The sequence below is a fragment of the Dunckerocampus dactyliophorus genome, chromosome 11, assembly GCF_027744805.1.
Source record: "Dunckerocampus dactyliophorus isolate RoL2022-P2 chromosome 11, RoL_Ddac_1.1, whole genome shotgun sequence".
Taxonomy (NCBI): domain Eukaryota; kingdom Metazoa; phylum Chordata; class Actinopteri; order Syngnathiformes; family Syngnathidae; genus Dunckerocampus; species Dunckerocampus dactyliophorus.
This window is the reverse complement of record NC_072829.1, coordinates 2,002,323-2,018,375: the sequence shown is the minus strand read 5'-3', so window position 1 is coordinate 2,018,375 and position 16,053 is coordinate 2,002,323. Positions and strand designations below refer to the sequence as shown.

Genomic DNA, 16,053 nt, shown 5'->3' with positions numbered 1-16,053 from the left:
TCATTTATCTAAACATAAACTCATGCAACCCTTTATATATTAAGAATTCAGTTTGGACTACAGGAGATCCCAACTTGTGGCGAAAATCTGCCAATTGGTGATGTGCGGATCAGTATTGAGATATTGATACTTCCGATATCAGCGCCTCATGCTCTCAAATCAAAATATGGATACTTTTCATACTTCAGTCTTTTGAGGCAGCGGTTCCCAAACTTTTTACAGTGGCACACCCCTTCAGACATTTGACCTGAAGCCATGTACCCCCAACTCCTGCACATTTAAGAAACATAAACCTTTCAATCGCAATGAACTTGAAATATCGACCGTAATGACTAAAACTTTGTCCAGTGGGGGCCACGTAGCGAAAAATGAAAGGATGTAACGTTGCCACTTTGATATTTTGTAAAGCAACACATGTAGATATGCTAACATGTTAAAAATATTTGAGAAAAACTGCATGTCAGCTTGTCATGTCGGTGAAAAAGCCCATTATTTGTATCGACTTAGCTCTTTTTTTCCTCCATTTTTGCTGCGTTTTTTTGCCCTCAATTTTCCAAATACGTCAAACTTGTCTATAGCGGCCACTAGAGGGAGTCTGCAAAAGTGGCCGCTATAGACAGGTGGCCTCTATAGACAGGTTGGCATCCAGTTTGAATGTTGACAAGTAGAGGGAGAAAAAAAAGGGAAAAAATAATAATAATAATGTTGACCCGTAGAGGGCACTGCGGACTGCGGATAAAAGTTGTACAGCACTACTAGGCTTGTTATTATCATGGTTCATGGTTTTAATTAATCCTGAACATGCATATGAGTCAAACAGTAGCACATCACATAGTACAATTCACAATTTTGCATGTCCAAAAAGGAGTAGGAAGAAGCAAAGCTCATTTAATCCTACCCCTCATCAGTTGCAATACATTTATTCACCGCTTGTTCTTCCAAGTGTACTTTGTAGGTCTACATGACAATGTAGTGCAATCATAGCCAAGGTTTTTACTTACTAAAAGGAAGCTAGAGGCTTAATAATAACTGATAACTGATAAAATACTTCAGTTAAGTACAACCGAACTCAGTTTTGCTCCCGCTGCCGCATGCATGCTAGCATATGTTTTTTTTTTAATTGTAGCGTCGCTGGGAGCACGTCCTGTTCCTAGCCTACTTTGCGGTAATGTTTTGGTGCAAATGCTCTTTAAGTTACATGTTTGACCAGGAAATAGCAAGCTATAAAGAAGACGGCTTTTTTATGTGGAACAACTGACAGTTTGTGTGGATCTTGTGAATGATTGTGACTGAGCTAGGACTCAGTAATTAAAGTCTACACTTTTTCCTGCATGAAGCTTCTACTTGAGTTGGTAATTTGGCTGCTATATGCGGTCAGATATTGACCAAGGGAGACAAAATGGGTGGCCGCTGGCCGCGTTGGACAGGTGACTGCTATACACAGGGTCTATAACATGTAAATTTGCTGCGGGGGATTTTTCAGTGGCTGCTATAGGCAGGTGGCCGCTAAGACAGGTTTGACTGTATTTCAACTTTCTTCTCAAATATTATTTGCACATTTCCTCCTCATATTATGACTTTATTCCCATAATATTTTACAAAAATGACAACTGTTTTGTTTCGGATATTACAACTTAAAATGTTTTATTTTTTCTGTAACATTTCAATTCTGTGCAATTAAAATGACATGACTTTTCCTCAAAATATTGAGTTTGTCATAAAATTAAGACTTTTTTTTCCCTTACTGAAATAGAAAATTGCAACTTTTTCTGGTCATTTCTTCAGTTTAATTTGCTAAATATTTCAACTTCCTTCTTCTAATTGTTTATTCTCATAACATGGTAACTACCAACAAAAACTCTTGTTAAATGACTTTATATTTTGAGTTTATTCTTGTAAAATTACGGGTGATTTTTCCATTTTTTGGCATTGTTTTTTTAAATGTTTCATTTTCTTGTTAAATTCTGTTTTTAGAACGTGCCGCGGGCCGCAAAAGGCCCCTGGGCCGCACTTTGGACACCCCTGCTGTAAAGGATGAACAGTTTGTTGTGCTTTCTTCAGGTTAATGGAGCATGAGAACGACCCAGACATTGATGAGCCGTACAAACCTCCAGCAGAGAACATCCTGGGAGGACCGGATGACGACCAGACGGGCACACCAGAGTCTTTGCTGGGGGACACAACTGGAGGTGCGTGGAGGGGGAGGGGGATGTTGTCATTTTTTGGATGAAAGGCTTGGGCGACATTCACTCTCGTGTGTTTTTGTTTTCTTTCAGTTGCGAGTGGGGAAGGCAGCCAGGTTGGTGATGCTGACAGTTCCAAAAAGCAAATGACAGAGGAGGAGAAACAAGAGCAAGTCAAAAGGTCAGAACAGTTTTACTGCAAAATATCACCTGGACGTGTTTCGTTTTTTTTTTTTTTTTGCATTCACTAAAGTTGGTATGCCTCTGTCAGGCTAGAGGAGCTGATGCGGGTGAAGCAGGCGGAGCGGAGAGAGCGAGAGCGGGCCGAGGAGCTGGAGAGGGAAAAGCAGCGCAGGAAGCAGGGCCAAGAGCTGCAGCAGATTCGGCAAAAGATACAAGACGACGACATGAAGAAGCTGGCAGAGCAGCGGCGGAGGGAGAAGATGGAGGACAAACTGGCCAGGTAAGGTCGCCACGAGCATCTCTTGAGTAGGAACCGTCAAAAATCAAACAACTGCATTTATTCCCATCAGGCAAAGGGTTAAAGAGAAGATTGCACGAGACCGGGAGGAGAGAGCACAGAAGGTAGCTGGCACAGTTCTTTTTGCGACAGTCTTAGAAGTTTAAACGGAATTGTGCATACCTTGAAAGTTTGGAGGCAGTGGATCGTCCAGCACAAGCACGTCAGTCCAGCCCAGTCCGGTGTCGCCCACCAGTCAAGGCCCGCCACCCACTAAGAAAGAGTATGACGAGTCCCGAATACAGGTGAGGGTGGGACTGTCACCCGTAAACGTTCTTAAAAAGAACATATTGATCACATCCATCCTTCACGTTAACGACAGGTGCGTCTGCTGGACGGCTCCACCATCACGGCCGTCTTCAAGGCCCAGGAGCCGCTGGCGGCGGTGCGCGTCTACGTGCAGGTGAACGGCAACACCCCGGAGGGTCAGGACTTCACGCTGCTGTCCCCCTACCCTCGTCACGTCTACACTGAACTGGACATGGAAAAACCCCTCAAAGAGTTAGGTGAGAAATGTTTTTTGTTTTTAAACCAGGACGCACGTTGTTGTTGTTGTTTAGCTGTTTTGTCATCTTTTCCACGTTTTCTCCTCAGGGTTGGTGCCTTCAGCTGTGCTGGTTGTTACCAAAAAATGAAAAGAGCTGCGAGAGGGGGGGATCTGCTTCATGAGCCTACCTCACCACCTCCACTGCATCAACACAAGAAACAAACTGCAACAGACCGTACAGCTTTAGTGTCATCGTGTCAGACGGCCAACTGGACTCAGTGAGATGAAGTTATGTCATCACTTGTAATATCAAAAAAAACATGCTTGATTTCACCAGATTGTTTTGGTTTTTTAAACGCAGTGGCTTGAAAGATGGTAAAGCTCGTTGGCGTCTGACTGGTCAACACATCGGTTACATTTTAACCTGATTCTTCCAAAGTAAACACTCACCACTTGTTAATTTAAAAGGGCCTTAAATTCACTTCACAACATCCTGATTTTGTGAGATTCTACGTTGCCAGTTTTTTATAAGTCATAATATATTGACAATTGTGTCTGCATAATTGACTTTGAATAAAGCTGACTCGGGAGAACTGCAGCAATGTTGTCTTCTTTCCCTGCAACACATTTGCACACAACTAAAAACAGTCATTTCCGGTGTATAAGCTGCACCGTACTATAAGTTCCACATGTCCACGTTCTAAAGTGGCATATTGTGGCGCGCACGAGTATGTAAGGACCAGGTAGCTCTTGATTTGACAGGAGCCAACCATGAGCTATGGAAAAAAAACTCACAACATGCTTGTCAACCCATTGGTAATCGCAGGAGGCCATTACTCAATTTAAGTCTGACTTACTGTCAGAACGCTAAAATCATCTCACAGCAACTTGACATTCAAAAGGTAAGAAATTTACAAGCACCAATACGACTTTTAAATAAAAAAACAATTTAAAGTTATTCCCAGAATGCATTTCGTCCCAGCAAGGCGTTTCATTCAATGCTGATTCATTTAGCTGCCTCTGCCCACCAGAGGGAGCCTGCGGCTCTAATGGGTTGACAAGCTCCTTGCCAGTTGACTTATAGCTCGTGATTGGCTCCTGTGAAAGAAAGAGCTACCATTTTCCTCACTGACTCGCGAGCGGCACAGTATTTAAACGATTAGTAGTACCGTAGTTGTCAAGTAAAGGAGATGTCACGAGATTAGAACATTGCCAGAAATGAGTCGCACCGCTGTACAAGCCGCAGGACTCAAAGTTCTAAGAAAAAAAACGGCTTATGCACCGGAAATGATGGTATTCTTTGTACAGAACCTAAAATAGGTTGAGGTTGAATGTATGTAGATGAAAACATGAATATGCAGAGCTTTCGGACACTAAAACACACCTTTTATGTAGAACATCACCATGGTGGGCCTGCAACGTTGGAGAAGTCACATACAAAAATAGTTCTGGTTTAAAAAGGAGCAATGAGGCTTACTCATGTCACACTTCCTTCCTCTCATCGTCTATCAACACTGGCCGCACGGGGAGTGCGATGCGAGACCAACCATAGAACCATGTCTTCACCCATCCAGGATGGAGAAGGGGAAAGATGCTGCAAGATATTCCGTGAGAGCCAGAAAGTGTCAGTTTGTTGTCCACAGGCAACATTTCATCCTGGTTAGCTGGGTGGATAGTAGCCCTGGTTGTAGTTCCAGGCGTTTTGGTAGCCATAACTGCAGTATTGTTGTTGCTGGAAGCAAAATGAAAACGCAAAATCAGCAACTAGAAATGACAGAGTTAGTTAGCTTCAGTCATTCATACCTGATACCAGTTGCTGTACGCGCCGTAGCCGGCCTGGCCGCTTGTGTCGGTACTCATTGCCTGGGGCGGCGGCGTAGTGATCGGGGTGTGAGTCGTCGCGTCTGGGGCTTGTGCGGATGCGTCGGCCGCCGAGCCGTCATCGTCTTTGCTCTTTTTCTCTGGGTCTTCATCCCTGCGGGGAATAAAGAGTGAATGTGGTCAGGAACATTTTGTGCCAGAACTTGTTTTTCCAAGCGCTGTTGGATGAATACAGGTCAAATTTGGAGGATACAATCGTCCCTCGCAATATCACGGACTGATTATCACTGTATCGCGTTTTTTTTTAGAAATTACTAATGATGATTATTAATGATGGCTGGTGGTAGACTATGGTATATTAGTCCAAACATATGGAAATACAAGTGATATGTACTATTGTGCTCACTAGGAGGCAGTAATGACACAAAACATTGAGACATTAGCTTACATGACATTACCTTAACACTGCATGAAGTCAGCCATGGCATGTCCCACAGGATAGACTGAAAAAAAGTTCTCCTCTCATTCTGTGTGGAAGTGGTAAGTTTTTGGCTTCTTAAGTTTAGAAGAAATTAACTCAAGGCTAACTGGTTAGCTCGCGAGCGTGTGGCCGCCTCGAGTCCCTACAGCATAAGAGTTGCACAATATGATGTAAACAATGAGTAATAGGAGTGTCAAGGTGGCTATAGGGGTGTTATTTCATGTCTAAAAAACTGTTAAAAGAGCCATAAATAGCTTTCTGTGCTCTAACCACAGAAATATTCCACTTATTAACATGAATCCTATATCGCGGTCTGGAAACAATTAACCGCTACAAACGAGGGACGACTGTATTCATTTTCAAAATATTTCAAAATTGTGATCTCCGTTCCTTAAAATTAGCTTAAAATGGCAACGCTCCAAAATGCCATTTTTGATCCCACATACATTTTAAAGGGGTAGTTTGGATATTTTGACATGAAGTTGTATGACACCCCCATCAGCAGTGTAGTACACCATTTTTTCCCCCCATTCAAAGCATGCAGCAGAATTTCACACTTTTTGCCGTTTTGTGCAAGGGTGCCTGACGACCGAACTGAAATGAAAAGTGTGTGTCTCTACTGATCTTTGGGATGGCGTATATGTGCCAAAAAAAAAGTGCATGTGTGCTTGCGTTTTTACTTTAGATTTATTTTTTGGGAAACCGCCATTTTTGGTCCCAAGGACGAAGGATTATATTTCATGCTGTAGGAAATAAGCAAATTGTACGTATTCTTGACCTAAATAAAGCATTTTCAAGCACAAAAATGGCTAAATGAACAAAAACACAAATATTAGGCATTCAGAAGATGTGATATGTAGTATCTGTCTTGTTGTGTGTGCCTTTAAGGGGCGGTGCCCGGAAAGTGACGTGTGTTGAGCTGAGTGTTAGCAGTGTGGAGAGTGTAGTCACTGGCGTGAGTTGTGGCCGACAGCAGCTCCTGTGTGAATGCTCACTGCATGTGTGTTCTCTGCTTGTTAATAAAGTCACTGACGTGCATTGCAGTAGCATTCTACACTGGTCACTGAGTGTCAGTAACATCCAAGATGTCTTAGTTTCTATTATTACATCTACTATATCGGGTAACTGGAGTGTAAAGGTGACTATCAGGGTGTTAGTTAATTTGTAGAAGGCTCTAATGATGCTAAAAACTGTATTTAGAAGGTCGTAAACAGGTTTTCTATGCTCTAACTACGAAAATATTTCATTTATTAGGAAGGAATCAATTAACTGTGATAAACGAGGGATTACAGTATGCACTAAATCCCAGTATTTTAATTCAGTTAGCTGGTAATAAAATGAAGCAATGTGGTATCATGCATCTCTTTCTTCTCTCACCCATTTTCAGCTTCTCTCTTTGTCCCGCCGAGTTCTTTCAGCAGTTTCTGGTGCTCTTCATACACAGACATCACACTGGGAGGAAGACATACGGGCAGGCTGTTAGAGAGGAATAAAAGGACAAAGAAAAACACGTCATCAACGTGAGACCCACCTCTTGATAGAGTCGCTGTACTCTTCAGCAAACTGGAGGCCGCGCTGTGAGAAGCGTAGCTTGGTGTGCGAGGCGAGGGGCGCCGCCAGAGCTCGCGTCACACACTCCTGCACCGCCTTGGCCGAGGACAAGGGCTCGCCCTCCAGCTCCAACTCAAACAAGTTCAGGTGCAGCTTGTCGTTATCCTGAGGGTACACGAGAAGGTGCTACATATTACGGAACGTGTGGATGCTCCCAGTCATTTTGGTAAAATTCCACACATCAGTATATAAATAAATACAAATACAGTAATTTACATCTCAATTTCTAAGAAAATCAAGTTGCTATATTTTATCATTTAAAAAATGGGGGGGGGGGGACAAAAATATATTCAATGAATGATTAAATAAGTACATCGGTCATATAAAAATGAATATTATTTCAGATTATATTTAGCAATATATTTTTTATATTTTAATTATTCCATTGGCTTTAAATTTATCTAATTTTGTCACAACAAGGCTTCCATACTTATTGCTAAAACGGAATTATTTCAGATTTTTCACATCATTTTTGTATTAAGTATTTCGTTGGATTGAAATCTACTTTTTTGCGTTGATGTGATTGCCTTTATATTTGTCACATTGGCACAAAATGCCCTCCACATTTGTTAGTCTATAGAAGTTCAATACAATTATTTCATATTGTAATATTTGTTTTCCATCCATTTCATCGGATGATATTTCCCAGTGTAACACATTCATTCTGTGTAAAGTCATATTTGAAGTAGTAGAGCCCCCCCATGCTATTTCCTGCGATAAAGCGAGGCTCAAAATAAATCCAATGTTTGTATAAAAACTTTTTTTTTTAATTTACATTTTTAAGTTTGAGTTTAGTCCTCACCGGACTGATCTCCAGCGCTTCCTGTAAAACGCTGCGAGCTCTGCTGGGGTTCCTGCCCAGCTTGAGCAGCAGCCGAGCGAGCTTGATGGAGTAGAAGGCGTGCAACGTGGGCTTCTCTTTGGACTGAGCCACCGCCTCCTGCAGCAGAGCTTCTGACCGTTCCAGCTGGCCTGCCCTCCTCTCCAACGCGGCCCTGCGGAGGCGAACCACCGCCAAACCCGGCGTGTTTTTCTCCAGAGCCTCCAGCACTCGCCGAGCCTCGGCCAGGTCACCTAAGGGCCAAGGAGAGGCCCAGTTAGACAAACGGGAATGGAGAATGTGAATGTGTGCGTATAGGCTAAATAAATGCTTTCCCCGCACCGTGCTTCTCCTCAAAGGTGGCCCTCTGCATGTGGATGTTGGGTCTGGACGGTAGGTGGATCTCACAGGCTCGCTTGTAGACGGCACGGGCCTCATCCACGCTGAGTGGCTCCAAGTATTGAATGTACTGAACACGCAGAACACACGAGGAAGAAGCTCATGAATTACACCGTGTCTCACAAGCACACTGTAAGTACACCGCTAACATCTCAACAAGCATTTTTATGAAGATTTCTCGTTCAGAAAAACAAATGTCTCATTGGCACTGGGCCCGGGACCATAAGCAATAAATGAATTCATCACGCAATAAATGAAAATGAACTCAATAAATTTGCCGGCCTGAGTATACCGCCACGTGCATGCGTGTCTGTTTCCCTCGTCCCACGCCTCCAAACAGGCAGGAAGAGGGTTCAGTCTGTGCATTGGTTTTAGCACCTTGGGACGTGCGTTCCATAGAACAACGGCATACCATCTTTGTCTCGGTGGGTGGAGGCGGGGTCCGTAGCATACACACAGAGCGCAGAGGAGTGTAGCCTCATGAGGCTGGTAGAAATGAAATTAGTAGATTGTGACATATTGTCATATATTTTTTTATACTGTATTTTTTCTTAAAAGTAATGTTAAAATTTCGTCCCGTCTCATAGACGATATCTTGTGACGCTCCTACTTCACCATGCAAACAATGACAACCTTGTATCGCAGCTTGTTGTGCACCGACTGCATTCTCTTACCCGGGTCCAGAATTCCTCATAGAGAGCGCAGGCGATCAAGCAGCGCTCAAAGAGAACACGAACTCTGTGGTCGTCACGGGCGCCCGCAGTTTCTTGCGTTTCTTGCCGAGGCTGGGCCGTGTCCTCTGTCGCATCTTTAACATCCGTGTCTGACTCGTTTGCATCTACGCAGAAGCACAGGTGGCAAATGTGATGCATAAGACTTTTAATACTGGAATTTGGAATGGTTCTGCCCTGCCATTAGCCCGGGTACGGCATGGTATCCTTGCAGATCACCACCTCAACACTGGGATCGATTTGCCCACTGCATCGGTAATGTCGACATTGGGATCATATACCTTAATTGTATTTATCGCTTTCGGGATTGTTTCTCATGCAGAGGGCAACCACAAGATGGCAGCCTACGCAAAGAAATAACAGAAGATGGCCTGTCCCCCAAAATAAGCTTTTTTTCGTCAGTTACTTCCCCGGTTATGCAAAATGATGCACACTATAAATAGCAAAGTACCTACGATCAAAACCTGTCCGATGATGCAACATATGCAGGGGTTCTTTGCACGGTTCATCCGGCATTAGTTAGTTAGTTAAATAAGTAAAGAATAAATAAGGAATCCTAATATGGGCCCATGATAAGTCAGCGTCCATCACCTTTGTTGGCTTGAGTGTCGGTGTTGAGCTGAGCCAGCTCCCAGTCCAGGTAGGAGTGCCAGCCTCGCAGCTGGGCGTGATCCAGCAGCCTCACATGGAAATAAGGGCGTTTGATCTGTATATAAAATAAATACAAAATGTCAATATATAGTTGAAACAGCACAACTAGTAGAGAAAAATGAAGGTCCAGGAGGAAAAAAAAAAAAAAAAAGGAGCTTTGCTGACTCACAGCATCTTCAAAGTTCCACCTCTTGCGGACTTCGTCTTCGTTCTCCTGGTAGACTTTGTCCCTGCGAAGCAACACTTGCTCTCTAATCCTCTGCATCAGTTCCTCCTAAGCAAACGACAGCAATGACGTCGCTCATTCTGACGACCTCAGCTCAACTTTGAACCACTGAGACGCTCCTCACAGAGTCTGTGCCCTCGGGCGTGGCGGGCTCCTCCTCCCCAGGCGGCCTCTCTTCTTCCTTCTCCTTGGCCTGCTCGGCACGCTCCACTTTCTGACTCTCGCGGCAAAACGCCCTCACCTCCTCGTACTCCTCCAGAGAGAGCACTTCTTTAGGCTCGTGGCTGCTCAGGTGGGCCTTGAACCTGAGAGAGACGTCACATGTGACATGTATCAAGCACACACGGGTGATGTTGGGGGTCATAGGCTGTAGGGATGTCCCATCCATGATTCTATCTTGCCATCCAAATTTATTTATTTATTTTTTTACATTCTTGCCGATCTGATCGATTGTTTTTTTTTTTTTTTTTTTATAAGCTTTTGTTCCAAACATGAATTTGTGGAATTGAATATGGTTATTAAAATAGCTCTTCAAAGCATTGCTGAATTTGACTTAATTTACACAGCATGACCAACAATATTGTTTGGCTTTTGTAACAAACCTCCGTCAGGTCCCGAATCCAATAAAAGTCCATCTAATAAAAGATAAAATTGGAAAAAAATGGGCATGCAAAAATACTTTTAGGGTAGGACTTGACATGATTATAGATCAATTTGTGGTTTAGATTTGATTTGTGATTTAGAATATAAGACTTTTTCTTTTTTAAAAACTCTCGTCAATGCAATAGGAATTTATTCACGTTCCCTAGTATAAAACAACCAGCGGTTAAAGCGGCACTTCCCGTGCGAGCTCCCCGCACCGTGACACAGCAGTCCGGGCACAGTGAGGGGGAACTACCGCTGTAGCTACGGAGCCCAATATCCAACGTGAAACTAACATCACCACGGACACGTCTGCATCGGCCCGATCTCGTGGCAGAAGCCGATTTTATCCGATCTTCAAAATACAGCTGATCCCGATCCTGGAGTTCGGATGGGGACATCCCTAATGGGCGTGTCTTACTTTTCGTAGTGGGTGTTGTACAACTGAGTGGGAACTTTGAGGACTCTGTCCAGTACGGCTGTAGCGTTCCCCACGTTTCCTTGCTCCTTCTCCCATTCCACATAGAGATCCCACAGCCGGTCTGAGTGGAAGTCCAGGCCTGCTGCTACAACCGCATCCTCAAACACACTGAAAGATGAAAAAAAAAACAAAAAAAAACTGAACCTCAAGTCAACAACTGCCTCCCCCCGCCGCTCGGGTAAAATCAGGCAGACATCAATCCTCCAACAACACACATGGCATCTGTAAAGCTGAACTTTACAGTGGAGTCTGAGCTGAGTTTTTCAGAGCAAAAGTTGCTAAGATTTGAACATGGGATTGATAAGAATTGGGGACGGGAAACAAAGGGTGCAATGAAAAAGTTTGAGGCGAAAAACACATAATATATTATAATGTAAAAGTATATTACTTCAAATGCAGTCGTCCCTCGCTACATCACGGGTCAAAACCTGCGCCCCCATCCTAATTAATTAATTAATTCATAAATGACCCCTGTTTTGTGGTTGAATATGGCCTATTATCAGAACAAAATATGCATATTTAAGCAAATTGTACTTACTCTTGGCCCAAATTAAGCATTTTCAGGCATAAAATTGGCTAAAGGAACAAACTAAATGAGCTAAAATACAAGGCAGAAGAAGCATTCTCATCATGAACGTGGTATTCTACATTGGCCACTAGGTGTCAGTAATGGCAAGCAGCGGACATGATCGCCAGAACATTTCAGCCAAGGCTCGTCCCGTGTCTTGACGGACATCCGATGGGATCCTCCGGCTCGAGGCCGGTGACATTTTTTGGATCTATTTCTTGACTTTTTTGTTCCATGAGCCTCAGGATGTTTGAAGAAGTTTCAAATGCCCGTCTTACTGCGTCCAACCAACCTCAGCAGCAATGGCGCGCTGGCGGCGACAGGCCTTGCTTATGCAGCTCAGCAATCGTCCCGCGTTCGGGCAGGGGACAGCTTTTTTGCGTTTGCCATCAAAAGAATTTGACAGTGTGAACACCTGACATGAAATCCCATTCAATCCACACTTTTGCCAAGTTTTTCCTTTTCGAGGCTGCCATCTTAAAACTCTTGATGAGCTGATAGACAGTCCTATTTCACTTTCATGCTTCTTTGCAATAAATGACTTTTTGTGTCACTCTCATTTCTTCTTTTTGTATTTTGAATCTATACTTAGAACCGGGGTGCCCAAACTTTTCCCAGCAAGGGCCACATACTGAAACATGAAAGGATGCAAGGGCCACTTTGATATTTTGTAAACCAACACATTGAGATATGCTAAGAAGCTACTGTACATGTAGCTCAAGAAAAACCTGCATTTCACCTTTGGAATATGGGGGAAATGCTACTAAAAATTATGTTTATTTCCATAATAATACGACATTATTCTTGTAAAATTGGGACTTTTGTTCTTCATTCGATTATGACTAATATTTTGACTTTATTCCCGTAAAATGACAGATGTTTTTTCCATTTCTTGATTTTTTTAATTTTCCAACTATTTCACTTCAGCTTTCCTCTTGTAAATTTTCTTCCTGTAATTATGACTTTATATAAGTTATAACAGTAATGTTTTTTTTTTTTATTTCAACATTGTTACTAAAATATTTTTCCTCATTTTAGTTTGTGTTCATAAAATTGCAACTTTTTTCTCATTAGAAAACGATTTTTTTCTCTTAATATTTTGGTAAAATTTCTGCAATTGATTTTTTTTGTATAGTTTTCCAAATATTTCAACTTCTTTTCTTCTCCTGATATTTAGACTTTATTCCCATGTTATATATTTTCCCCCATTTTCTTCCAAAAATAACAACTTTATTCATTGTCTTTGACTTAAAAAAAAAAACTTTTTTCTTATATTTCTTATATTATATATTTCATCTTCATGCTACTAAAATGACATTTTTCCTCATATTATTACTTTATTCTTGTGAAATTATGTCTTTTTTTCCTTGCTAGATTACAACTCTTCTAATATTTGTACTTTTGATTGATTTTCCCCATTTTTGCTGCTGTTTTTTTTTTTTTTTTTTTTTTTTTTAAGATTCCTTGTTAAATTAAATGTTTAGACTGTGCGGCGGTTCGATAAAATCACAGCCATGGGCTGCAAATGGCCCCCGGGCCGCACTTTGGACACCCCAGACTTAGAACCTCTTTAAGATCCAACAGTGCAAAGTGTACATTCTTGCAGTTTTTCCAACTGGTCTTAACAGTTTGATCAGGAGTGTTTTATTAAACGCCTTAGCCCTAGTAGACACCTGGTACTCTCTGCAGTTGAGTAAACACACGCCCACTACACGAGGAAATGTAGTAATTATGTTTGTGCAGGCACCTGCGAATACGCTTGGGTGACTCGATCAGGTTCATGTCGAGTGTTCCCAGCAGCAGGTTGATGTAGTGGATCCACAAATCCACACTCAGGGGGATCGAGTGGAGACCTTGAACACACACCTGGCACAAAACACAGCACAAAAAGCCCCTAAAAACCAATAGAATACAGTCATGCTGTATAAACGGTGGATTACAGTTTAAGTCTCTTCACCTCCGCCGCTTTGTCGTTGTTACCAGCACGGCGCTCCAAATCAGCAAATTTTTTCCAATAGCCGTAGCAGAGGGGATAGCGGGCGAGGAATGCCACCAGGGCTCTCCGCGATGCTACGTGGTGTCCCTGAGAAGAAACAAATAACATCTTACATGCTAATAGATATAGAAGAATCATACAGGTCCATGTGGCTTCATGGGGTTCAATCAGACGTAATAAACGTTCACCTCTTGCTCGCAATATTGCAACAGGTCAGTCCAGCTGGCGAAGTCATGAGGGCTGTCGTGTGCAGCCTCCCACAGACGTTCAAAGTCTGCCGGCATAGCACCGTCCTCGTCCTCTGCAGCGGCAGGAAGAGAGACGGCAACACAGTCTGGGTCGCCAGAGGGCTCGGCGACCACGGCGGCGCTCCTGTCCTCGTTTGACATCTCTGGAGGAGGCGGCGTGGGGACCTCGGCGGCCTCCATGGCTGTAGAAAGTGAGGCATTAAAAATGCACCTCAACCCAGATTCAGACTTGGGATATGTTTCCATTAAAAATTAATTCTGGTGGGGGGTGTCATATCATGTCACTATGCATTCCCAATTGCATTCAATGTTGTTGCACAACTGTATTGTAAACAATCCTGTATTGCAGTGGTTCCCAACCTCTCACCAATTGCGTACCCCTTCAGACATTTGACTTGAAGCCATGTAAGCCCTACTCCCGCACACTTAAAAAAAAAAAAAACATTTTCATTAAATTGAAATATTAAGCATGATTAATTGGTTAATTAGTTTTATAGTAAGTCATTCTGCTTCAAAAATGTGTAATTTGCAAGGTCAAATTTTGATAAAAGTTTTACATGAGCACTGATAGATAAGATGTAAATTTCTCTTGAAGATGAATACAGTATCTAAGTATTGGTCCTACATAGCTTTTATTTCAGACAGATGTTGGGATCCTTGTCCACTTGCAATCGCTATCATCTGCATATTATTTTGCTACAAAATTGAAAGGGAAAGTTTAACAAACATGATAAAGCAGTACGTAAAGTACAAAAATACATACAAGCAGCAATAAAGCCTCATTTTCAGGGGAATCCCCACTCTCTCATCCTGACACGCACATACATAGACAGGTTTTCACAGAGCAGGAATTGGAACACCAATAATAATTAAACCATCAAGATTAAACACGCTTAATACACAACATGATCATCAAAGTTGCTTACTTATTCATATAACTTACACAGACCAATGAAGAACTTCATGCCGTGTCTCCTTCCTTCTTTCTGCTATGATTGTGCGCTCTCTGCTACGAGGTGTTCATGTGCACTCGTAATTGTGAGCGTTAAGCGTTAATTGTTTTTCATTTTTACTCACGTACATCATATGACAATTGGCGTACCTCTGGCGGTACACGTACCCCACGTTGGGAGCCTAGGCTGTATTGGAAACAACAATTGTATTGTAAACAGTGCTTCTATAAACATACATGTCTACATAAACAGAAGGTTTTGTGTTTTACAACTTGGCAAAGTAAGTAATTTTACTTGAAAACGTTGTACGTCATATTGGAACTAAGTGGAGTAAGAGGAGTAAGTGAATTACTCTACTTGTGACAAGTGAAACTGAAAGTGTTATTGTTCTAATTGACGGTGTCTACATTTCAACTCCAGTTAGCCTAGTTTGGCTATAGACATTGCAGCCCTCAAACCAGCCATCTCTGACTTTGACGTTCATCTGGAGCTCTTGCAAAATCAAGCAGCAGCCCAAACATTTGTCCGACACGATGCGTAGCGGGACGCTGAATTGCATTTGGCGTTATTCGAAGTACCTGAAGGCTCTCCGAGCTCCCCATCGCCGCTTATTTCGCCTTCAGCCGCCATGATGGCAAATGTCGCTGTGGCGTCACTAAAACGCGCCGCCATGATGGCAAACATTGAGTGACGTCACAAACGTGCGCTGCCATCGAGGCAGAAAGTTTCCCCCGAACGCAAATACTAAACACATTCAGAGTGCGACGTTCAGTATAATAACATGCAATGTACACAGATAATTATGTAAAGTGATGAAAATACGGATAGCGGTTCATTAGTTCCAGACCCTACCGCGTTAAATTGTTTTTTTTAGTTTTCTTAATTACAGCACAAAAACCTGTTTATGACTTTCCGAATACAGTTTTTAACATTATTAGAGCCCTGTAGACATGAAATAGTCCCCTTTATACTCCTGTTATTGTTTATACCACATTGCAACTCGTAGGCTGCATGGATTCGAGATGGCCACTAGCTAGCGAGCTAACCAGTTAGCCTCGAATTGATTTCTCCTAATCTTAAAAAGCCAAAAAACACTGGTCCTTCATTCCCGCTCCGTTTGAAACCATTAAGTTTACAACAAATAAATCGGGGGCTAACAACAGTAGTTAGCTTGGTATATGCTATGAGCGGCTGCTCTCAAGTCCCTGCAGTGATCCCATAGCCTGCACGTTAGT

At 42.5% G+C, this 16,053-nt stretch overlaps 2 protein-coding genes across 9 annotated transcripts in view; one reads left to right on the top strand and one right to left on the bottom strand.

Moving 5' to 3' along the window:
• The window catches only part of ubxn1 (UBX domain protein 1), an 11,327-nt gene extending 7,539 nt beyond the window's left edge, over window positions 1-3,788 (top strand). For all 3 annotated transcript variants that reach the window (XM_054791883.1, XM_054791885.1, XM_054791884.1), the window contains exons 4-10: window positions 2,062-2,189; window positions 2,277-2,364; window positions 2,455-2,646; window positions 2,717-2,768; window positions 2,835-2,948; window positions 3,026-3,209; window positions 3,298-3,788. In XM_054791883.1, coding sequence (XP_054647858.1) covers window positions 2,062-2,189; window positions 2,277-2,364; window positions 2,455-2,646; window positions 2,717-2,768; window positions 2,835-2,948; window positions 3,026-3,209; window positions 3,298-3,338 — 799 coding nt within the window. In that variant the 3' untranslated portion in view covers window positions 3,339-3,788. The remainder of the gene's footprint in view (window positions 1-2,061; window positions 2,190-2,276; window positions 2,365-2,454; window positions 2,647-2,716; window positions 2,769-2,834; window positions 2,949-3,025; window positions 3,210-3,297) is intronic.
• Window positions 1,930-16,053, bottom strand: si:ch211-114c17.1 (pre-mRNA-processing factor 39). 6 transcript variants are annotated; one of them, XM_054791880.1, is made up of 17 exons: window positions 14,947-16,053; window positions 14,809-14,874; window positions 13,806-14,047; window positions 13,579-13,704; window positions 13,369-13,487; window positions 10,994-11,161; window positions 10,055-10,235; window positions 9,874-9,978; window positions 9,645-9,759; window positions 8,997-9,160; window positions 8,266-8,392; window positions 7,906-8,177; window positions 7,024-7,208; window positions 6,870-6,944; window positions 4,994-5,165; window positions 2,827-4,922; window positions 1,930-2,309 (listed from the first exon to the last, which is right to left on the bottom strand). In XM_054791880.1, the coding sequence occupies exons 2-16, from the start codon at window positions 14,828-14,830 to the stop codon at window positions 4,851-4,853; spliced, it is 2,145 nt and encodes a 714-aa protein (XP_054647855.1). In that variant the 5' UTR covers window positions 14,831-14,874; window positions 14,947-16,053; the 3' UTR covers window positions 1,930-2,309; window positions 2,827-4,850. The 6 variants fall into 6 exon arrangements, with proteins under 6 accessions (XP_054647855.1, XP_054647851.1, XP_054647854.1 ...); XM_054791876.1 differs by lacking the exon at window positions 14,809-14,874 and having other exon boundaries at window positions 2,827-4,603; window positions 4,668-4,922; window positions 15,397-16,053; XM_054791879.1 differs by having other exon boundaries at window positions 14,809-16,053.

What these genes read in the sequence shown, in the direction of transcription:
- si:ch211-114c17.1 (XM_054791875.1), bottom strand. Translation starts at nt 15,502, where the DNA reads ATGTTTGCCATCATGGCGGCGCGTTTTAGTGACGCCACAGCGACATTT. An exon ending in ATGAGGAATTCTGGACCCGG is followed by an intron (nt 8,393 to 8,996) that starts GTAAGAGAATGC and finishes CTGCGTGTTCAG; the next exon opens with TACATTCAATACTTGGAGCC. An exon ending in TACAGCGACTCTATCAAGAG is followed by an intron (nt 6,945 to 7,023) that starts GTGGGTCTCACG and finishes TCTTCCTCCCAG; the next exon opens with TGTGATGTCTGTGTATGAAG.